The sequence below is a fragment of the Sorex fumeus genome, unplaced genomic scaffold (genome assembly GCF_029834395.1).
Source record: "Sorex fumeus unplaced genomic scaffold, SorFum_2.1 ptg000020l, whole genome shotgun sequence".
NCBI classification, from domain to species: domain Eukaryota; kingdom Metazoa; phylum Chordata; class Mammalia; order Eulipotyphla; family Soricidae; genus Sorex; species Sorex fumeus.
The window spans coordinates 1952841-1977597 of record NW_026606077.1 but is presented as its reverse complement, the minus strand read 5'-3'; the positions used below and the strand labels follow the sequence as shown (position 1 = coordinate 1977597).

General features: G+C 37.5%; 1 protein-coding gene and 1 non-coding gene across 2 annotated transcripts in view; both read left to right on the top strand.

Moving 5' to 3' along the window:
* Window positions 1-24757, top strand: part of CTNNA3 (catenin alpha 3) — a 1757578-nt gene that overhangs the window by 1705154 nt on the left and 27667 nt on the right. The window contains exon 17 of the mRNA XM_056113567.1: window positions 4160-4294. Within this exon, the coding sequence (XP_055969542.1) occupies window positions 4160-4294 (135 nt within the window). The remainder of the gene's footprint in view (window positions 1-4159; window positions 4295-24757) is intronic.
* On the top strand, window positions 11665-11771 carry LOC130022755 (U6 spliceosomal RNA). The gene has a single exon (XR_008792294.1). It is a non-coding gene; the product is annotated as a U6 spliceosomal RNA (small nuclear RNA).

Genomic DNA, 24757 nt, shown 5'->3' with positions numbered 1-24757 from the left:
GTCATCTTGGAAGCTAAGCAGGGTCTGGTCTGGCTAGTACTTGGAGGGGAGAAGTTGTTTCTGGGCATCCTAACTACTTTCTAAGGAAAGCAAACAAACAAAAGTCCTACAAAAAAAAGAAGAATACCACAGGGAAACCTTATATTTTATTTTTTTCGATTTGTTTTGTTGGGGACACACTGAGTAGTGCTCAAGGCTTGCTCCTGGCTCTGTGTTTAGGTATCACTCCTGGTGGGGCTCAGAGGAACGTTTGGTACTGGGGTCAAAGGTGGATGGGCCAAGTATAAGGCAATTGCTCTATGAGCTGTACTATCATTCTGGCCCAGCCTTATTTTTTTTTAAGGCACAGAATAAAAATGGGATGGAATTACAGGATTGAGAAAGAGTTTTACTTTTATTCACACTCAACACAGAAGTCTTCACCACCTCTTACTCCATTTTGTTGACTCCGAACCATTTCCACTATATTAGTTTCAGAGACAGAAAAAAAGACGTTAAAAGTGCAAAAAAAAAAAAATGATGGGATCATTGATCTGTGACTCTGAAGAAGGTGAAATGAGACAACCTCTGGTTTAGAGTACAGGGGAAGAAATGAGCACCAGGGGAAGGAAAAGGTCAAGGACCGAGTGCTTTTGTCATCATAAATTGCCTGAAATTTCTGTTCTAGAAATTCAAAATGACACTTCATATTTTTCGTTAACAAACTTTGCCAGCTTAGCAGAAATTTAACTGTTGGCTATAATTGCTAAAGTCATTTTAAATGTGTCTTAAATAAAGTTTATACTCCAATATAAGCAAAATATAGTCAAGCTTGTGAAATACAGGTCTCTTAAAGTACTCAATTTGCTAATTCACCCTTAAAATTAAAACTGGGATATTTTTTCATTATTTTTCTATCACTGCTAAACTATATGTTCTTTTTATATATTCATTCTGTAAAAGCTGGTTTTAATGTAAGGATACTCCTTAGGTGAACACACCATCAACTTGACTCAACTGAATTCTCCAATATTATAAAACTTCAGTTTATAAAATATTCACAGAAAAAAAACTTAACACATGTTCTCATAAATGCCTACTATCTTAAAAAAAAACAGGGAATTTGTAAGACACCTGAGTCGATGGATATTCTACACATATAAACATAGTTACCTTTACATATCACCTTTATGTAAAAATATAGAAGGCAATTCTATTAAACTAAGTTTATCAAATAGTATAAGTGCATTCCTAGACTTAGATTGATGGGTTTAGTATGCCAGCTGGAGAAGGAGAAGTACACATTACACTCACTTGATCACTTGATCACTTGATTACTCATCGATTTGCTCAAGTGGGCACCAGTAACATCTCCATTCATCCCTTTTGTGTGCTAGCGTAGCCCAATGACATCTGCTCATTCTAGGAACACAAAGAGCCTCAAACCGATCGTTCAGGGTCTTGATGAAGAAGTCTGACCATCTCATACATTTATTATTGTTATTACATATTACAATAATAATAATAAATGTTAAATATCAATTTTATCTCCCTCATTATATCTGAACTCGTGTAGAATAGCCTTAAGAGAATTTCCTCAAAACTACTCATTTGGGGGGCTGAATCAATAGCACAGTGATTAGAGCATTTGTCTTGCAAACGGCCGATCCGGGTTTGATTCCCAGCATCCCATATGGTCCACCAGGCACCACCAGAAGTAATTCCTGAGTGCAGAGGCAGGACTAACTCCTGAGCATTGCCGGGTATGACCCAAAAAGCAAAAAAAAAAAAAAAAACTAATTTGTTTTAAGTTGGATTACTGCAACACTGGTTATTGGCTAAGAATCAAATAATTTAATATGGGATCCATATACAGACTATAATATAAGCTTTCAAATCTTGGTACGTTTCTAAATATCTAATTTCTCTTCTGTGAATTGAGGTATCCTTTATCTTTTCTCTCCTTCAGACTCTATTCCTTTTGCCTTCTCTTGTCTCTCTCTTTTTCTCTCTCTACTCCTTTAGACTCTTCTTAATTAATTACAAGTTTATTTTCTTGAAAGTTGAATAATTATTCTAACATCCATCTTCTTTAACATGATTTCTTATGGCCCCTCTGACTAATTATCATGTGTCTACATTTTTATATGTCCATGTATATATAGCAAAATAATATATTTATATTGTTTCTATCTGACCATTATTGATTAACTTTGACTCAGAGATCACATTCTCACTTTTCCACATAATCTAGAGCCATATAAAGTTTTATTTGCAAAGATGAAGGATAGTAAGTCTAGGTCATTTCTAACTAGCACTGTAGCACTGCACAGTCCTCCCATTTTTATCAATTTGCTCAAGCGGGCACTAGTGACTTCTCCATTGTGAGACTTGCTATTACTGTTTTTGACATGTCAAATATGCCACGGGAAGCTTGCCAGGCTCTGCCTTGATGGCGGGATGCTCTCAATAGCTTGCCTGGCTCCCCGAGAGGGACAAAGGAATCAAACCTGGCTTGGCTGTGTGCAAGGTAAATGCCCTACCTGCTGTGCTGGAGCTGAATTACTAAGTCAAACCAGAAATACATTGAATTATTTCTGGTCTTTCATTCTACTTCTTAATTTGCATCTCACAGCATGGCCATTATGATTAAAATATTCTTTATAATCATAATATACTTATAAAAAGGTATATTCTAGTTTTACTACATGTAAATATGATAAAGTATGAGTATTTATAGTTTTATCATTTATTACCTAGTATATTTTATTTTGTATTTCTTTATCAGGAGGGTTTTAGTTTACACCCAGTAGTGCTCAGTGCCTAATCCTGGCTCTGTACTCAGGTGTCACTCCTGGTGGAGCTCAGGGAACCCTATGGGTTACTACGATTGAACACAGGGTGGCTGCACTGATCCAAGTGCCGTAACCACTCAAATATTACTTTGGCCCCTCTGTTTGCAGATTTTTTCTTGTAATTAATGCTCTAATAATTACTCAATGTCTAAATAATTATCCAACTTTTGATATCATTATGGGGATATTTTTTAAATTAAATAAAGTTACTGAGGTTTTTTGCCGGAGAGCCCGGCAAGCTACCGAGAGTATTCGATATGCCAAACACAGTAACAACAAAGTCTCCAATGGAGACGTTACTGGGCCCGCTCGAGCAAATCGACGATCAACGGGAGGGCCTTTACCTTTACCTTTTACCTTACTGAGGTTTTTTAATTTTGTCATAGTTACATAGATGAAAGAGCACCTATTTTAAGTACTAAATATAGCATGCTATGATGAAATTTGAAGCTTTCCTGAGAAAGGTAGTTAAGTTAATATAGTAGAAGGTACAGAAGTTAATATAGTAGAGGAAATGAACTTTGATGAGGAACCTTAATATATAAAACACATATGTTATTTATTTTTTCCTAAACGTAGACCCACAGCGGTTATCCAAGATGGAAGTGATTACTTTTGACTGAAATATTAAGATTATTTCATGCTGAAAGTAAATAATGAAATTATTTCATTATTTACTCATTCAGACTATTGAATTTGTCACTGATTTCTTTATGTCTCTATAAATAACAAAGGAGAGACAATGGAGACCGTGGGTCTTAACGAGTATTTTAAAAGCAACTCTAACTGCAGGAAATAAAAAATTTCTAGAATATCTCTTTAGACTTGCCTACAAATGTAATCTGACGAATGGCTGCTAATAATTCAAAGGTAATTAGTTTATATTCCTACATTTTAATGTTTGGAAAAGTCTTTAACATTTCCTTCATCTTTTTTTTTTTAGCTTTTTGGGTCACACCTGACAATGCACAGGGCTTACTCCTGGCTCTGCACTCAGGAAATACCCCTAGCGGTGCTCAGGGCACCATATGGGATGCTGGGAATCAAACCCAGGCCGGCTGCGTGCAAGGCAAACACCCTACCGGCTGTACTATCGCTCCAGCCCCAACATTTTCTTCATCTTTGTGAAGTCTTGAAATTAATACTTAAGTGAACTTCTCTACTGATAGAGTTCATCAGAGTTGACATGGGCTTGGTCTGAGAAATGAGGTTTTGTAAAATAATATTCTTTGCATATAGAGTACTGGAAAAGTCATTATTTACTCATTCAGACTATTGAATTATAGTTCTGACTATTTCCCTTTTTGTCTTTTATAAATACTCAGTGTCCAGACCCATCATGCAAACAAGACTTGTTGGCCTACCTGGAACAGATTAAGTTCTACTCTCACCAACTGAAAATCTGCAGTCAAGTCAAAGCTGAGATTCAGAACCTGGGGGGAGAACTCATCATGTCAGCTGTGAGTACCTCCTGGCACTTAAACCATGACGCGGAAAACGCTCCCAGAAACTAATCGACTTGTCATCTCACCAAATTGTTTAGATACATGTAGGAAAAGACAAACACAAGTGGAGGACAGAAAGCTCCATGAATTTTAGCTAAAAAAGAAATTTTACCAGATTTCTTAAACACGTTACCGCAGCCTTTTTTTATTTTAGAGATTTTAGAGTGAATCAAGATTTATTAGACTCCAGTAAGAAGTAGATGTTAATTTGGAACATGGTTTTCACACTTTACAAAGTGCACGGATGTGATTTTGAAATCAATCTACAACTTTAGTAAAATAAATGCATATGAAGTTACAAATTAGTGAAAGTTTATTGATCTTAATTAATGATTTTTTACTCATTTCTATAACATAGAAATTGAGTCCTTGAAGATCATTATTTTCATATAAAACTATATGAGTCTTAAAGTACGATTATAAAACTATAGTAAACATTATAGAATATAATTCTATAAGCAAATATAATTAGAGTAATTTTTTTAATATTTTGGTGACCCTAAGTTTCAAACTATAAATTGGCAGGATGAAAATAATGTATGGATTGTCCATTCACTTTTTAATAACAGTACATTCTTGCTTTCGAATAGATGTAATAATAAAGTGTATGTTATCCACCTTGGATTTAGTTAACAGTGACTTGGAGAATAACATTTAGAACATAAATTTAAGTTAAAAAGATATCTTGAACAGAATAAAACATATTCATCAGGATAAATATTTTTAAATGGCATGCTTAGACATTTGTGATAGGTAGGCATTCTAAGCGCCCAGCATTAGATCAGTGAACCAAAATTTGTAATAGCCCACTATACTTAAAAAATAATCACACATAAATAATTACAATCATGGATAGAGGGCAAGGAGCAAATGTTTATTCACTATATTTTCTATATTTTATCTCATTTAATAAGCACAATAACATGATAGATAATTTGTTAGCTTTATTTTTTTAACAATTGATAAAATAAAATTCAGAAATAATAAACAGCATCTCCAGTAAATGTCAGACTAGGCTTTACCTTCAAAAGCTATATCTTTTCTATTCAGGAAGAAAATGTGAATTTATGATAAAATTGAAGAGTGAACACAAAAGTAAATAATTTTGAAAGTATGCTGGTAATATTATAGATAAATAACAGATTTTGTTTTCTTGGTTTTTAAATCTTGTGAAAGCAAATATAGAAACAATATTGTTTCTTGGTCATGTTCCAAAGAAAACTGTATTATAAGTAATCACAGTCCATACATTTACATGCACAGTTATATGCACCCGTGTGATTAAATGTACATCTGTACTTGGGCATCTCAACCAAATTTGTAGATGTGTGTTTGCATTTTAAAATATATTTATAATTTATTGCTAAACATTCAATATTTACTTTCTCAACTGACATTTATGTAAGTATGTAAAAGCATATTTATTGATTATCCGTTTCACATAATGATCATCATTCGAAAGATCTCAATCATTATGTATTGAATTTCCCAGTTATATCTACTGCACCATATTGTCTGAAACTAAGCCTGAAAAGAAATGATAAATTTCAGGAGCTGGAGAGATAGTGCAGGAAGTACAGATGCTGGTCTTGCCTACTGCTAAACCCAGTTCAATCCCTAGCAGGGCATAGGGTTCCCCAAACATAGTGAGGAATGACTCCTGAACACAGTACTATGAGTAAGCCATGAGCACTGTTAGGGGTGGCTCAACCACACCCCCCACAACTGGTAAATTTCTGCGTATACATTAGTTTTAAAATACTATATTGTTTATTGCCCCTCTCAAGTATAATTCCCTCCAGATGTATAAATTGAGTTTGTATTCCTTTCTGTTTGTTAAGATTTATAAGATATGTCTGTATCTATATCTGCAGTTATAGTAGGGTCAATCCATATAAATCTATAATCTACAATTTATAACAAAGTCATTATAGAAAGAATTGTAGTTGAAAACATAAACCTGTTTTTCATCATTTTACCCACAATTTCCCCTTTGAAAAATTTAATCTGAAGAACTGGAACATGCATTATTGTCATCTACTTGTTGGTAAACCCTAGGAGATTTTTAAAATATATTTTATGTGTTCCAAAGAAAATTTCATCTAATTTCTTGATGAACCAGAATTCTCATCTCGTTCTTTCCTTTTTTTATTTGAGAGGAATCTTGATGCAAATAATTTTTACATGAGGTCTTTCAAAAGAAGCACACATTATTCTAAAGCAAGAGAAGTCATTAAAAAATGCAGAAATTTTATTTTCATACCTACACAATAAAAGTTCCATTTCAAAATCAGGTTCATTAAATATTATTAATAATTTGTTTGATAAAATAATCATATATGAATGGGAAGCATTTCTAGAATGAATGGGCAGAGTGCTTTTGAGTATAAAGTGTTAGGCATTAGGAGAAGTAAGATAAATTTATAGCATAAAATTAGGTTAAACCATTCTCATAGTAGACTAATTAAAATTCTTTCCCAATATTTCCTACATCTATCTGCCAGCATTTGTCTGAAAATTACATGCCTTATTCATAAAAAAAAGTCCTGAGGTTAAGTTAATACAAAAATCCAACTATATGACAGGTATCACAGAATATCTGAGGAATACAAAGATGAATGTAAAGACCTTTTAAAAAATATACTCAAATACCTACACAATTAAGGTACAAAAATGAACTAAAACAATGTAATCAACAATATAGTAGAGATATGCACAAACTCTCATAGATGAAAGGAAAGGAATTTTTAATTCCAATGATGTCACAAATGTCCTGCATTAACATATGCCTCAGAGACCTGGACCCTACGAAAACAGGATGAGAACACTATTCGGGTCTCTCAAAGAGGAATCGAAAGAACTATGCTTGGAATATCACGATTCACTCAAATGAGAGATAGAATCCGGAGTTCTGATCTTCGTCAACACTCAAGAATCAGGGACGCTGTCTCATTTGCCAAGACATCAAAAATCAGATGGGCTGGACACGTAATGAGGTTTACAGACAACCGCTGGACTAGAGCCATTACTGATTGGATTCCACGGGACATCAAAAGATCACGTGGACGCCCACCTATAAGATGGTCAGACTTCTTCGTCAAGACCCTAAATGATCGGTTTGAGACTCTGCATGTTCCTAGAACAAACAGATACCATTGGGCTACGCTAGCACGCAACCGGGATGAATGGAGACGTTACTGGCACCCGCTCGAATAAATCGATGAATAACGGGTATTAAGTGATTAAGTGATTAAGTGATGTCACAAAAGAACAGAAAAAAACTACTTAAGCCTTAGCTCTAATTTGCATCTTGATTACCTAGTAAACAATTAAATTGTTTTCGGGGGGGAACAAAAATAAAAATAAATCTGGGCATATGGACAATGGAAATTCTGAAGGTAGTGATCAGGAATATAGTTTGAGTGAAAAAGCACGTGCCTAGATTGTGAGAGGTCCTTGGTTTGTCTATGGCTCTGCATGCCTGACCCCTTATCATTACTGAGTTGACTCTTGAAACTCCTGAGCACCACACGGCTGAGGACCACACCATAGCCACTAAACTCAGGTCACACCACAACAGCAGCTTCTCTGGACATGGTCTGTGCCACCACTCACACCAGCAACATCACATGTGCCTTATATAAAAACCAAAGTAAATTAGCCCTGTAGCACTGTAGCACTGTCGTCCCGTTGTTCATTGATTTGCTCAATCGGGCACCGGTAACGTCTCTATTATGAGACTTCTTATTGTTTTTGCATATTGAATATGCCATGGGGAGTTTGCCAGGCTCTGCCGTGCAGGCTGGATATTCTCAGTAGCTTGTCGGGCTCTCCACGAACTACGGAGGAATTAAACACTGGCAAGGCGAATGCCCTACCTGCTATGCTATCGCTCCAGTCCAAAGTAAGGTAAAGGTAAAAAAAAGTAAAGGCCCTCCCGTTGATCGTCGATTTGCTCGAGCGGGCCCAGTAACGTCTCCATTGGAGACTTTGTTGTTACTGTGTTTGGCATATCGAATACTCTCGGTAGCTTGCCGGGCTCTCCGAGAGGAATGGAGGAATCGAACCTGGGTCAGCCATGTTGGCCGCTTGTAAGGCGAACGCCCTACCTGCTGTGCTATCGCTCCCCAGTCCAAAGTAAATTAATCAAATTAAAATAAAGAATTAGAGAAAGTAAGGAATTTTTAATGGTAAACAGCCTGATATAACTAGAAAGATGGCAATTGATTCTGCTTGGTGTGTCATTTGGACAATAAGGCCTGGAAGAGATACAACAAACAAAACAAATCATAAATCACACAAATCATAGTGTTATTCGTTGATTGCCTCGAGCAGGCCCCAGTAACGTCTCCTTCATCCAAGCCCTGAGATTATATTCAAGGCTCTTTAGGAGAATGAGACCCATCATTGTTACTGGTATTTGGCATATTGGGGACGCCACGGGGAGTTTGCCAGACTCTGCCCTGTGGGCAGGCTACATTCGGTAGCCTGCCAGTTTGTCAAAGTAGGAATGAGATGTCATAATAAGATGTTCCGGGAGCTGGTTTTTATAGTTTCTGAGTCTTGGCCACTGATGGGATTACATGGCGCCAGGGGGCCAGTTGGTGGGTGTGACCCCCGCCTACTGGAATTGGAGGATCTGGGTGGAGGATGCTCGACTCCAATCCGTGTAGGCTTGGAGATCTCGGCCCCGGAACCCACGTGGCTTTGTCCCTCTGCTGGCACCTTCAGGTGTGCGGAGAGTAGTCTCAGCATGGTGGTGGCTGGTCCTGGAGGTCTTCGGCTGCTGGGGCCCTGGTCAGGGCGGGGAGGAAAGCTCAACCCGCTCCCCTCCAAGGAGCTTCGGCGAGGAATAGCCAGGCACGGGGGCAGGAAACAAAACAATGGTGCAATTTCAAAAGAATCATTTATGACAATTTTAACTCTACTATGTAAAGCAATCATGAATACTTGAAAATTATTAAATTTAAATATGCACAGACATTTTATTTTGGAAGCTAGATATTTTGAGATCGTGGTAAGATTGAAAAGATGAAGGACTGGAGAGTCACAGTCTATTTAGGAATCATGCTTTATAAACAACTGTCAAGATAATATTAAAACAATATTAGTGAGAATTGAGATCATTGTAGCCAGGCAAGAGAAAAATCACAGGTAAAATTAATTAGAATTATTGAGGATGAAAGATTTCAGACATTTCCTTAGGTTTCTTAATTGGATTGCTTATTTTGCAAATCGAAGTGACATTATTAACTAAGAATTTACATTCATAGAATAAATTCAGGGCCATGTACTCAAGTTCACTTGTTCAATGTAAGTCACTAAAAAATTCTAAAAATGAAAGTTTAGAAAAGTTGAGTTGGTGGTTCTGGAATTCAAGGAGAACTAAATGGAACTGACCAGTAGAAGTTTATTGGATATTGTTAAAAGGCTGACAGATATTCAGAAGCTTGTGGGTTTTTGTTTTTCAATACACAAGTGATTCCAGTGTTTCTGTGTAAGATGGAGTTGACTGAAACGATTTAAACAAATTTGGAATTTACTATCTCCATCAGAACCACTGAGAATGAATAGACTGTTAAAACCCAAGAGACCCGAAATTCTATTCAGAAAAGGCATTTGCTATGATTTGTTCATTGCAGCACTATTTACAGCATCCTGAATCCGGAAGCAACCCAGTGTCCAAGGATAGATGATTGGATGGAGGAACTCACGTTTATGCACATAATGGAATAGCACTTGGTTCTAAGAAAAGACGAAATCATGCAATTTGCTGCTTCATGGATGGGTGTGTACCATATCATGCTCAGTGAAGTTAGGAGGAAAGGACTGACACAAAATAATCTCTCTTATATGCAGGATATAAAGGCACCGAGCAGGGGAAAGGCAAATGCCCAAAGACAACAGAAGCTAGGACCCGGTCTTCAGTAGGAAGCTTAACACAGGGGGAGGATGGTTGGAGGGGTCAGGTGAGCACTTGGGATGATTATTTCAATGAGATCAAGAGCACTGATCTGCGGTATGGTAGACTAGTTAGACATTGTTCTACAGGATACTGCCTTCACTATGGAACCTGAGTTTGCTGACTCCATTTATCTTTCAGCCACATGAAAATGAATGTAATGTGGTCTTCCATTGACTAGTCTTTCTCAATTAAAAGGAAAAGTACAGGAGTATGTGGTGGGCCCGTATAAAAACTTAACTAAGGGGCCAGAGAAATAGTTCTTTGGGTAGGGCATTTTCCTTGCACCCGCCGACTCTAGTTTGAAACCTAGAATCCCATGTTTCCCCCAGCACTGCCAGGATTAATTCCTTGAGATCAGAGCCAGGAGTAACCCCTGAGCATCACTTGGTGTGACCCAAAAAGAAAGAAAAAAATCTTAACTGAAAAAAAAACCTAGAATCCACCATAGAGTTTCCATCACCACCCTGATATACCAACATACTAATTTACAAATGTAGTAACCATATAACTCCAAGAAGATTAAAATGTACCTGGATTTCTTAAGGGCATTCACATAAATTCTGTATCAGCTGCTCTTTTGTGTGCTTAAACAGGATACCTAGTGAGGTAGCCAGGACACTGAGGGAAAAAGTAGTGTCACAAAGAAATACACACTGTTACAATGTAGCCTGTATATATGAAAACATAATGCAGGGGGAAAAACAGCAGTTGAAATGCTTTCACGTTCTTCAAAGTATCCCTTTCCCCCTGCCAGTGTTTTGCTTTTTAAAGTAGCAATTTTTATACTACTTAAAACTGATTAATTATATAATCCCCACATTTTCTGTATCGCCTTGAATGTGTTTAATTGTGCTCTATTAGCCTGAGGCACGTGTGCCAAAGCCACAATTTTTTAAATTGGATAAATGAATAAAACTGATCATTAAGAGGGGAAAGATCAGTAAGATTGAAAATTTGCCAAGGAACTGTATTTCATCTTCGGCAGAAATCAGGAGTGGTGTGCATTTAATTAGGAATGATAGGGAGCAACACAATACAGCTATTGACCAAAAGAGCCACTAGGGTCTCTAGAATTGAGGCAGTCGAGTACATATGTTTAGGTTAATGTACCTGCCACGTAAAGGCATTAAGGAAATTAGTTAATGAGCTTTCTAAACTTACTGCAATCACTGGTAGGCCTCAAGAAAATCAAGACTAAAAGAAGATTTGGAAAGTGAACAAAAAGTATTTAAAGATTTTTTAAAATGGACAGATATGCATCAGATGAGATAGAAAGAGGCAAAAAATGAAGAAGTATAGAGGAATGAGTGAATGGTGAAGAGCAAAAGTAAGAAAAGGATCATGCTTGAAAGTGAATTTAGTGCTCACTTCGGCAGCACATGCACTAAAATTGGAACAATACTGAGAAGATCAGCATGGCCCCTGCACAAGGATGACATGCAAATTCGTGAGGTATTGCATATATTTACCTCTGTACAACCACTACAGCATGAGGAAACAACAGAAATCTCCACTACGAGGAGACGATGAAGTAAAGAGTCCCGAATACTCAATAGCGGTTACCCACAAATTTGATCTCTCTGGTAAAGAATTCCGAGATGAAATTCTGAGCATGTTCAAGGAATTCAAAGAATCACTGGAGCAGACATCCAGAAAATTAAAGGAAGATATGAAGAATCAGTGGAACAGATAGCTGAGAAAGTAGAGGAAGAAATGAGAGCAGAAACAAGAAAGTTACAAAAAGAAATGTCACAAATAAAGGACTAGGTAGATAAAATTAAAAACTCAGTGGGTGCTCTCAGCAGTAGAATGACTACAGCTGAAGACAGAATTAGTGATCTTGAAGATGAGCAGGAGAAATTGTATAGGCAACAACATGGGAAAAGACCTCAAAATAGCTCTAAGGTGAATCAGAGAGCTAGAGGATGACTCCTAGAGAAACATTAGAATCATTGGAGTACCAGAAGGGCAGGGAGACAGCTCCAGGGAAAAAGCCACAGTTAAAGAAATCATTGTTGAAAAGTTCCCAGAGTTAGAGAATGCAGATATCAGGGTCCAAGGAGCCAAAGGGGTGCCAGCTAAAAGAGACCCTAATAAAAAACACTCCGAGGTATATCATAGTCAGAATGATGGATGCCATGGATAGAAACACAATACAATAAGGAGCAAGGTCAAAGAAGGAAATTACGTACAAAGGAGCACCTCTTAAATTTATGGCATACCTAGCAGAGGAAACCCTCCAAGCCCAGAGACAATGGTGCGGTATAGTGAAAAAACTCAATGAAATGAATACCTCACCAAGAATACTTTATCCAGCTAATCTCTCACTCAAAGTCGATGGAATGGTACACTGTTTTATAGATTAAAAAAAACTCAGGAACTCCATAGACTCAAAACCAAACCTAAAAGAAGGACTAAAATGGCTCCTGTAATTGAAGAAGGAAAACACCCATAAGCACAACAAACCCTTACAGAAAGATGTCACAATACCCCATGACAATAATCTCTCTGAGTGTCAGTGGTATAAATGCACCAATTAAGAGAAACAGAGTCTCAAAATAGATCCAGAAACTGACACCAACATTCTGCTGCCTACAAGAAACTCAGCTGAACAGACAGAGCAAACACAGACTCAAAGTTAAAGGATGAAAAACAGTCCTGAAAGCAAAAAAAAAAAAAAAAACTCCCTCAAAAATGCTGGAGTAACCATACCAGTATCCAACAACATAGATTTCATGTTTAAAAAGATTAGAAGGGACATTGAAGGCCATTTACTATTTCTCAAGGGACATGTACAACAAGAAGAAATCACACTCTTAAATGTATATGTACCTAATGTGGGGCCAGCTAAATACTAAAAACAACTGCTAACAGATTTTAAGGAGAATATTGCTAACAATACAATAGTAGTCGGAGACTTCAATATTGCCTTATCACCTCTGGGTCAATCAACAAGAATAAAACTGAGCAAGGAAACACTGGCTTTGAAGGAAGAAATGGAAGAGAGAGGGCTAATAGACCTATACAGGTCTTATCATCCCAAAAAGAAAGAATAAACATTCTTTTCCAGTGCGCCCAGAACATTTTCTAAAACAGACTTTGTGCTGGGTCACAAAACATACCTCAATAAAATTAAGAAGATATAAATTGCATCAACTATCTTTTCAGACCAAGATGTGGGAAAGATAGAAGCGAATCATACAGACGTAGAGAACCAAATCAAACACCTGGAGATTGAACAACCCCAAGTTGAACAATGAGCGGATCAGGAAGGAAGTCAAGGAAGAAATCAAAAGATGCCTGGAAACAAATGAGAATGCAGACACAAGCTACCAGAACCTATGGGACACAGGCAAGGCCATGTTAAGAGGAAATTTATAGCTTTGCAAGCATTCCTCAGAAAGGAAGAAAGGGCCTACATAGATAACTTGACTTCACAGCTCAAGATCTTAGAAAAAGACCAACAAAAGGAACACAAACCTGGCCAAAGGAGACTACTTTGAGAGTCTGTATGCTACGAAACAAGAGAACCTAGAAGAAATGGATAAATTCCTGGATTCCTATAATCTCCCAAGACTGACCCAAGAAAACTTGGAATACCTGAACAGACCCATTAATATCAAGGAAATTGAAACTGTAATCAAAAGTCTTCCCAAAAATAAGATAAAATCCCAGTCCCATATGGATTCACTAGTGAATACTTCCAAGACCGGTTGCCAGTTCTCCTCAAACTTTTCCAGGAAATTGAAAAAACAGGAAATATCCTAAATATTTTCTATGAGGCACATATCTCCCTAATACCAAAAGCAAACAAAGACACCACTAACCAAAAAAATTACAGGCCAATATCTGATGAACATGAATGCAAAGATCCTCAACAAAATAATAGCAAAAAGAATTCAACAACTCATTAAAAGTATCATACACTATGACCAAGTGGGATTTATTGTGGGGATGCAAGGATGGTTTAACATTCAGAAATCAATCAGCATAATCCATAGTATCAACAAAAGTAAAGATAAAAACCATATTCATATCAATAGATGCAGTCCAGAGAAAACATTGGACAAGATCCAACACCTGTTTATGATGAGAACTTTCACCAAAATGGGTGTGGAAGGAACTTTCCTCAAGATAGTCAAAGCCATCACGACAAACGTATGGCAAACATTATCCTCAATGGGGAAAAACTAAGGGTCTTCCCTATAAGATCATGGAGAAGACAAGGATGCCCACTATCACCACTTCTGTTCAATATAGTACTGGAAGTACTTGCAATAGCAGTTAGGCAAGAAAAAGATATTAAGGGCATCCAGATAGGAAAGGAAGAAATCAAGCTCTCATTATTCTCAGATGATAAGATAATATATCCAGAGAATCCTAAAGCCTCTACCAAGAAACTCCTAGAAACAAATAGAGTTGTACAGTAAAGTCGCAGGCTATAAAATCAATACCCAAAAATCCATGGCCTTTCTATATGCAAATAATGAGACTGAGGAAAGAAAAGAAAAAAGCAATCCCATTCACAATCAAAGCAGTGCCCCAGAAAATCAAGTACCTTTGAATCAGGTTAACTAAAGGAGGTAAAGGACCTCTACAAAAAAACTACAAAATGCTACTTTACGAAATAAAAGAGGACATGAGGAATTGGAAACATACCCCCTGCTCATGGATAGGAAGAATTAACATTGTCAAAATGGCTATACTCCCCAAGGCACTATACAGAATCAATGCAATACCTATAAGGATACCCATGAGATTTTTCAAAGAAATGGATCAAGCACTCCTTAAATTCATTTGGAACAACAAATGCCCACAAATAGCTAAAGAAATTCTTGGGAGAAAGACGATGGGAGGCATCACCCTTCACCCTCCCCAACCTCGAGCTCTAATACAAAGCAATAACAAAACAGCGGTCACGGTCAGGGTCCTCCCGTTGTTCATCGATTTGCTCGAGCGGGCCCACTAATGTCTCCATTGTGACACTTGTTACTGTGTTTGGCATATAGAATATGTCACGAGGACCTTGCCATGCTTTGCTGTTGCGGGCGAGATACTCTCGGTAGCTTTCCGGGCTCTCCGAGAGGGGAGGAGGAATCAAACTCAGCCATATTGGCTGTATGCAAGGAAAACGCCCTACCACTGTGCCATCGCTCCAGCCCAACAAAACAGCATGGTACTGAAACAAAGGCAGAGCCGTAGATCCATGAATCAGGGTGGAATATCTGTACCCACAACCCCAAATGTATGAACAACTAATCTTTGATAAGGGAGCAAGAAATGTGAAGTGGAACAAGGAAAGTCTCTTCAACAAATGGTGCTGGCATAACTGAACAACCACATGCAAAAAATTTTGCTTAGACTCGACCTAACATGGGTGCACAAAAGTCAGATCAAAATGGATAAAAAAGCTCAACATCAGACCACAATCCACAACATGCATTGAAGACAAGATCAGTAAAATCCTCCACAATATTGAGGCTCTAATGGTATCTTCAAAGATGACGTGCCACTGACCAACCAAGTGGAAATGTAGATAAACAAATGGAACTACTTCAAATTAAGAAGCTTCTGAACCACAAAAGATACAGTGACCAAAATACAAAGACAATCTACATAATGGGAAAGGATATTCACCCAATACCCATCCAAAAAGGGGTTGATATCAAGGATATGCAAAACCCTGGTTGAACGCCACAAGGAGAAAACATCAAACCCCATCAAAAAATGGGGTTATGAAATGAACAGAAAGTTTGTCAATGAAGAACTCCAAATGGCTAAAAGGCACATAAGAAAATGCTCTACATCACTAATCATCGGGGAGATGCAGATCAAAACAACAATGAGATATCATCCCACACCACAGAGACTGGCCCACATCCAAAAGAACAAAAGCAACCGGTGTTGACGCAGATGTGGGGAGAAAGGGACTCTTCTTCACTGCTGGTGGGAATGCCGACTGGTTCAGCCCTTTTGGAAAACAGTATGGACGATTCTCAAAAAAATTAGAAATTGAGCTCCCATTTGACCCAGCAATACCACTCCTGGGAATATATCTCAGAGAGGCAAAAAAAAAATTACAGTTGAAATGACATCTGCACTTCTATGTTCATTGCTGCAGTGTTCACCATAGCCAAAATCTGGGAAAAAACATGAGTGCCTGAAAAAACACGATGACTGGTTAAAGGAACTTTGGTACATCTACACAATGGAATACTAAGCAGCTGTTAGAAAAGATGAAGTCATGAAATTTGCGTACAAGTGATTATACATGGAAAGTATCATGCTAAGTGAAATGAGTCAGAGAGAGAGGGACAGACGTAGAAAGTTTGTACGCATTTGGGGAATATTAAGTAACAGAATGGGAGATGAACACCCAAGAATAGTTGATATAAGTACCAAGAGTTCTGCTCCACAGCTTGGAATGCAGCACATGCTGGGGGAAAAGGCAGCTCAGATAGAGAAGGGATGGTCATGGTCACGGTCCTCTCGTTGTTCTTCGATTTGCTCGAGCGGGCCCAGTAACGTCTCCATTGGAGACTTTGTTGTTACTGTGTTTGGCATATCAAGTAAATGGTGTTTGGGGGACGCGCTCGAGATGCGAGATGCGTGCCGAATGTAGATTCTAGACCAAACAGAATGGCCACTCAATACCTCTATTGCAAACCACAACAACCTACAGGAAAGAGAGAGCAAAAGGGAATGCCCTGCGACAAAGGAGGGGTGGGGTGGGAGGGGTTGGGGTGGGACAGTTGGAGGGCTACTGGGTTCATTGGTGGTGGAGAATGGGCACTGGTGAAGGGATGGGTACTCAATCATCGTATAACTGAAACCCAAGCACGAAAGTTTGTAAGTCTGCAACTGTACCTCATGCTGTTTCACTAATAAAAAAAAAAAATTTTACTCTCCAAAATGTTGTTTAATGCTAGGGCAGAGGCAAATGGGAGTAATCAGCTGTGGGAATCCAATAATTAATTTTATACACAAGAAAAGATGTGTTTGTGTAGGTGGTCAATTTATTGTTCAATAATATCGTGAAATAAATTATTTTGCTCTGTAGGTAAACTTATACCACAATAGATTATACATTTGCTGATCGTTCTGTGAATTCGTTTGTAATTGCATTTGAGAAAAACTTGGAAATGATATTTTCAGGCTATCACTAACTCAGATTCACTTTGCAAATAAGTCATAGCTTTCAACTAGAACAGAGGTACCAGTCTAATGCTAATGCTCTTGACTTTGTTGCTTGAAATAAGCTGATTGTCTCCAAATGATTTTAGTGATAAGATGATGGGCACTTTCATTGGTATGCCTATGCAGGATGGTTGCTACAGATATCAGGAGATAAGGAACTATTTTGATTGAAATATAAGGGAAACACTAACTGAACACATTATTTCTTTATAGCAATGATGATTTAATGATTCCCTATTCTCAGGAAGCCTGATCAGACCATATTTTTCAGCTTCCGCATGAGAGGCTAACATGACGCTAATAGAAGTATTAAACTGGATATTCGAAGATCCAGGATGTAATCTTGCCATTGATTTTTGGTTTTTTGTCTTCACCTTTATCTTAAAAGCAAGGTTTGGAATAACACAAGCTCTTAGTGCCTTCCAGCTCAGAAATTCTGAATTGTTTTCTCATTTCATCTTCTGTATATTCTTTCAAAAAATGTTCTTTGTCATTGCTGAAATATACTGTAGAAAACAAAAAGAGGTGTTTCAGACCAAGGTTATAAATCATGCTAGCTTTTATAATTTTACATATGTTCACCTTCACGAAAATCTTTCTTTCTACAGCTTTTAATTACTATAATCATTTAATTTCAATCAAGAAATATCCTATTAGTATTTGAGGGAGGGCCAGGTTAAGTGGTAATGAATTATCTCATCTTTTATTTTTTATTTACCTGGATATATCTTAATTGTACATTCACTCTTGGATTTCTGTTTGTTTGTTTCTGTTTTTGTTTGTTTGTATGTTTGTTTTTGAGACACACCAAGAAGCTCTCAGAATTACTCCTGGCTCTGAGCTCGGGGATCATTCCTGGTGCTGGTACTGGCCTGGGGACCATGTGGGATGCTGGGGATCTAACCTGGGTCAGATATGTTCAAGACACGCACCCTACCTACAATACTACTATTACTTCAGCCCCTCACTCTTGAAAGTTTTGGATGTAGTATGTATTGACAACTCTTCTTTAGACATATTGAATATGTAACCTCACCACCATTTGGCCTTCAAGTTTCTGACGAGAAATTTGTTGTTCCTATTATTAAAGATTCCTTATAATTCTTAAACTACAGATTACTTCCCTCTTACATCTTTCAAAATTTCGGGGCTTTTTTTTAACATTAAGGTTATGTGTTATCTTAGTGCACGTCTTGGAGTTTATCTTGCTTATAGTTCATTACCATTTTATATTTAGCCAGAAATAGCTCAGCGGGCTGACATGTGTGCTTTGCATGCTGTATCATTGGGTTCAATATCTAACATCAGATGATATTCTGAGCACTTCCAAGAGTGCTCAGAAGTGACTCCTGAGCACCAAACTGTGAATGCACCATGAAAACCAAGTATAGACCCAAACAAACAAACAAAAAATATTATGTTTATATTAATGTCCCTGCTCTATCAAGTTTTTAACAATTATCTCTTCTCAATACCTCCTCAAGTTCCTTCCCTGTTTTTCCTAACTTCTTTGGAAACCCCCACAATTGATATGTTAGACTACTGGAAGGCATCCCCAAAGTCTCTCAGTTGTTTATTTTTTTTCACACTTTGTTTTTTGTAATGCATGTTCTATTTATTTGTTCATTTCTTAATTTTCCAGTCTGTTGAGAAGACTTAGTTTTATGTCTGTTTAGAAGACTGCCTGCTCAAATTTGCCTTTGAGGATGTCCCTCTGTAGACTTTTTGTTTCTTTATTATACTTTCAGCTTTCTTTGTAGATTTTTATAAATATTTCTATTTTCATTTGGTTTAGACATAACTTCTTCACTTTATCCATTTGATAATATCTTTCTTTTTGTCTTTTAAATGCCTTCCAGATAATTATTTTCAAGTTTCTGTTTACTAAATTAGTAATCTGGAGCGATAGCACAGCGGGTAGGGCGTTTGCCTTGCACGCGGCCAACATGGCCGACCCGAGTTCGATTCCTCCGCCCCTCTCGGAGAGCCCGGCAAGCTACCGAGAGTATTCGATATGCCAGACACAGTAACAACAAAGTCTCCAATGGAGACGTTACTGGGCCCGCTCGAGCAAATCGATGATCAACGGGAGGGCCTTTTTAAATTAGTAATGATGCTTTTCTCAAGTATAGTTTTGATACGTGCTTGTCTTTGCTATGAAGGAAACATAAGCTATCTCTTTGTGAATTGTTTGCCTTATTGTTGAAAATTAGGCTTTTAATCTAATAATGAAATGTGGTGATGCCTGGGAGCTCATTGCCCCTATACCTCAGGATCTACTAAGGTTTTGGTTTATTTTATTTTTGCTTTTCTTGTGGATTATTGTTTTTGTGTTTTTGATCATTGTAGATTATCTGGTGTTAAAGATCAATAGATCCTTCCCTCTCTTTATTTTTAATTATTTACATGATTTTCTGTAATTTTGAATGCTATTAATTATTTCTCATACACATAATTCCAATGCCACAACTATTACAGTGAACACGCTCCCTCTCCCAAGGACCCCTCAACCCTACCCCTAATAGTATTAAGACTATCCCATGCATCCCCTCTACTCAATTGCGTGGATCTGTTTTCCCATCATATTGCCTTTAAAACTTTCTTGCTATCTTGTTTCGTATCTTTAAAGAATACTATGCAGCTCTAAGAAGGATAAAAATCATGCAGTTAGCAACATATTTATATGGTGACCTAGTCATATACCTTCAAAGGTCTCAGTCCAGTTTATGGCTCTGTCCTGTGACTGCTACTGTCACCCTTTAATGAGGGCCCCTTCCTGGGACATGCTGCTCTATAATCTGTCATTGGGTTTCTCAAGAGCTGTAACCCAGTGGCTTTCTGTCTTTTCAGCTTCACCTGTACTTTGACAATATATGGGATCAAAGGAAAAGTCACCTGACTGATTTCCCTTTTATCTCTTACTATTGTCACCTCCAGCATTCCTATCTTTTCTGTGGGTGATATTTGAAGAACTAATTGAATTAACTAGACTACCTGGTGACCCTCCACTTCTACCATAACAGTAACAAACTATGTAAGTCTTGTAGAAGTTACCAACTTTCAGTAGATTCTAGAGTTCTCAAGAACTTAAAGTTGATAGATTCCACCAATACAATTGAGATCTGAGTCATGTACCTATTCCATGGACAGTTCTTATCCAGCAAAGTGTTGACAGCAACACCGCCCCCCACCACACACACACCATTTTTGGTTTTTAGTGTACTTTAAGTAAATCAGAAAGAAAAATTTTGTGTATTAAAACGCCGTTGCAGTAAATTAAAAAGATACCTATGGAAATTTAGATATTAGCAAGATGCTATATCTAACCAGAGGATACTCTACGTATTATGAAAAGAACTCAAACAATTTAACAATAAAACAAAACTATAACAATCAAAACATTTTTGTCCGTCAAAACATTTTAAAGGCATTAACTGAAGGCATTAATCAAAGCATGGAGCACAAATGGACATTTGCAAAAATTTTCTCTCTCTCTCTCTCGCATTACAGTTTGAAATACAGGTTCTGAAGGATTATCATGTTTGTGTCTTTACCTACTTTCAGCACTTAGTTCTTGTTCAGAGTGATCATTTCCAAGTGTCACTGTCATAGTGATCACTTCTGTGTCCTACCTGCCATCTCCCCACCTCTACTTGTGGCAAGCTTCCAACTGCAGACCATCCCTCATGGCCCTTTTTATATTGTTTTTGGGTATTAGTCTCATGCTATGGTTTTTTTAAATTTCCTTTAAATGATTCCAATCATTCTGTTTGCCCTCTCCCTCCGACTCAATTCACTCAGCATGGTACTCTCCATGTCCATCCACTTATAAACACATTTTGTGACTTCCTTTTTCCTAATGACCGTGTAGTATTCCATGGTGTAGAATTACCATGGTTTCTTAATCTAGTCATCTGTTCTTGGACACTAAAAATACTATTTTAAGTACAAGATTTATGGTGATTTTTTTTTTTGCTTTTTGGGTCACACCCGGAGATGCTCAGGGGTTACTCCTGGCTCATGCACTCAGGAATCGCTCCTGGCAGTGCTTGGGGGACCATATGGGTTGCTGGGAATCAAACCTGTGTTGGCCATGTTTGCTGCGTGCAAGGCAAATGCCCTACCTGCTGTGCTAATGCTCCAGCCCCATGATTTATGGTGAATTTAAGCTTTTTTCCTTCATAGTATGAAATGATCTAGTTATTAACATAACATTAAAGTCCCTGCAAATGTTTTTATGGTGTGTGAATGTGTGTGTGTGTGTGTGTGTGTGTGTGTGTGTGTGTGTGCTTTGTCTGGTATAAATTACCTATTCCCCTTTTATTAATAATATATGAATGTTGTTAGGTACACATAAGTAACTACAGTAAATACATTAAATACAAACTTTTATGTTTTTATTTATTCTTGAATTTCTTCCCCCACAATGTTGGCATTTAATACTTCCAACTGGAAATTAGTGGCATGAAAGGGAGCAGTAGAGGAGGTTGTCCTGTACATTGCAGGATGTTTAACACTGTCTCTGGACTCTGACACTACACACCAGAGCATGGCACATCCCATCACCCCATTCCCACTCACTTGTGATAATCAAAATTGTCTCCAGACACTTTCAGTCGTTACTCTGTGACAGTCTTTAGCCTACGGGGAGATAGGAATGATGGGAAAACGTATAATGCTGTCAAGAATGATGCGACTCCTGCCAGATCCCTCCCCTTGTACTTTTTCAGTCTCCCAGTTTCTACAAATTTTGCTACTGATAGATTAAAGTGTTGTCTTCTCTGGATAATTGTTTTCATCAAGGAGGAGCCATCCTATCTGGATGATTGTGTATTGTCACTTCTGCAGGAACTCTACAGCCACTGTGTGACTGAGAGGTGGATCAGGCTAAAACTGGCTCAGACTACTATTATTATTTAACTTTACTCCCACCTGTCTATTTGTTCACTAACAACTTCCTGAAAACCAAGGTGCCTTTAACAAGCTGCATGTGCAAATTCTCCTCTAGTTCAATTTGTAGGGACCTACTCAAGAGATAATGATAGCACCATTGTGTCCTTTGCTGCCATTTCTTTTGCGGAAGGAAAGAGATGAGGGAAATAATGACTCAATGTTGGGAACACACACGTTTTTTACACACAGACGTGTGTGTGTGTATAGGTAGATAGATAGATATAGATATAGAAATTATTCTCTCAGTTAAGGCTATCAGTAAATATGTGGAATTCTGTTGACCAAGAGCTAAGACTAAAATTGAATGCAACTTGCCAAATATCATTTGGAGTGAACAAGTGAATCCAGGGTTTAGTTGTGGAAGTTTTTTTTGGCATTCTACACCAACGCATATGTATTTTCATTCAGTTATCCTAAAACAAGTAAACACTTATTCTCAAGAGTTTGGAGGCTGGAGTGATAGCACAGCTGGTAGGTCGTTTGTCTTGAGGTAGCTGACCCGGGTTCAATTCCCAGCATCCCATATGGTCCCCTGGGCACTACCAGAAATAATTCCTGAGTAAAAAGCCAGGAGTAATCCCTGAGCATCACCGGGTGTGACCCCAAAAGCAAAATAAATAAATAAATAAAAAATAAAGAATTCAGCTGATATTTAATTTGTAGAAGATGTTAATTTGCAAGTAAAATTTGTATTCCTCTTACTTCTGAATATATGTAGCAGCATTAGAGGCACCAACATCTACAAACTAAAAACAAGCCTTAAGAACTTTACAAAAGGCTAAGAAATGGTCTAAGAAATTACTAGTGTCAGGTAAATCTGTTACTATAGTTGGATATATTAAACTGGAAATTAATGAAAATTTTATACAGTATTTTCTTGGCGGTAATTCTATATAAATTTCTTTAAAGGAAATAGCTTTTATGATTTAAAATAAATTCATTGCATGCACTCATTATGTAATTAGTAATTGTAATATGATAGATGATGTTCTAAGCTAGAAGTCTGTAAAAAATATATTAAAATTGGCATATTTTTTTACATTGACTCTACACAAAACCTTAATTACAACATTACACTTCAATCTGGTAAAGAGATCTCAGCAGGGTATTTTGAAAACATGACCTAGAAAGACAGTTGTCTGACAATATAGCTAATCATAAAAGTAACCCGGAGCAATAGCACAGCGGTAGGGCGTTTGCCTTGCATGCAGCCAACATGGCCGACCCGAGTTCGATTCCTCCGCCCCTCTCGGAGAGCCCGGCAAGCTCCCCGTGACGTATTTGATATGCCAGACACAGTAACAACTAAGTCTCCAATGGAGACGTTACTGGGCCCGCTCGAGCAAATAAAATAACAATTGAAGTAAATAATCTCTTTCTGTTATTAGATGTTTTTGGAAAGATTTTTGTCAAGTTCTGGATTACAGGAAGTTTTTTATTAAATTTTCTGATTTTTGTCTTTCACAAAAAGGAATCCATATCCTTTATTTATTACTCAAGCATCACACATATTGAGCAAGTCTTCTGTGTTGTATACATTCATAGGTCTGTGCATGAGTAACATTGTTTTTTTTTTCCAAATAGCATACTTGAAAATCTATTCTAAAAGATAGAGAGAAAGAAAAAGGAAAGAAATAAATAAGGAAAGAAAGGAAGCAAGGGAGGGAGGGAGGGAGGGAGGGAGGGAGGAAGGGAGGAAGGAAGGAAGGAAGGAAGGAAGGAAGGAAGGAAGGAAGGAGAGAAAGAGAAGAGAAATAGAAAGAAAAGTGAAATATTATGACAAAATTAGCATTGTGTCTATTTTATAAATATGAAATCTGAAATGTGAAGCTATTGGGAATCATCTTCATTATCCCAGAGCCATTAAGAGGCAGAGTGTGATCTTAGACACAGTTCTCTGAATCTAAAGCATACTCATAGAATACTGAGTTTCCTAGAAGGGTAACACAAAAACATTAGTAAAAATGTAAAATTAAATAGGTCCAGAGTCCATTTCTCACACTTTGTGAAAATGAGACACTTCTAGGAAAAGCTTTTTATATTCATGCCAGCAATCATTATAATAAGTGATATGATAGCAGCAATGATATGTAGCACTTATCAAGCTCTTAAAGACTAGGACATGATTTTAAGTACCTTATGTATATTAATTATTTTAATCTTCACAACAAAGCTCAGAAGAAAATCTCACTTTTTTATAAACGAGAGCCTACGGCTCTGAGATCTTAAATACAAAAATCAATTTCTGTCTTATTCTTCCTTGTTACCCTTCATCCATCATTTCCTCCTCATCCAGGAGGGGC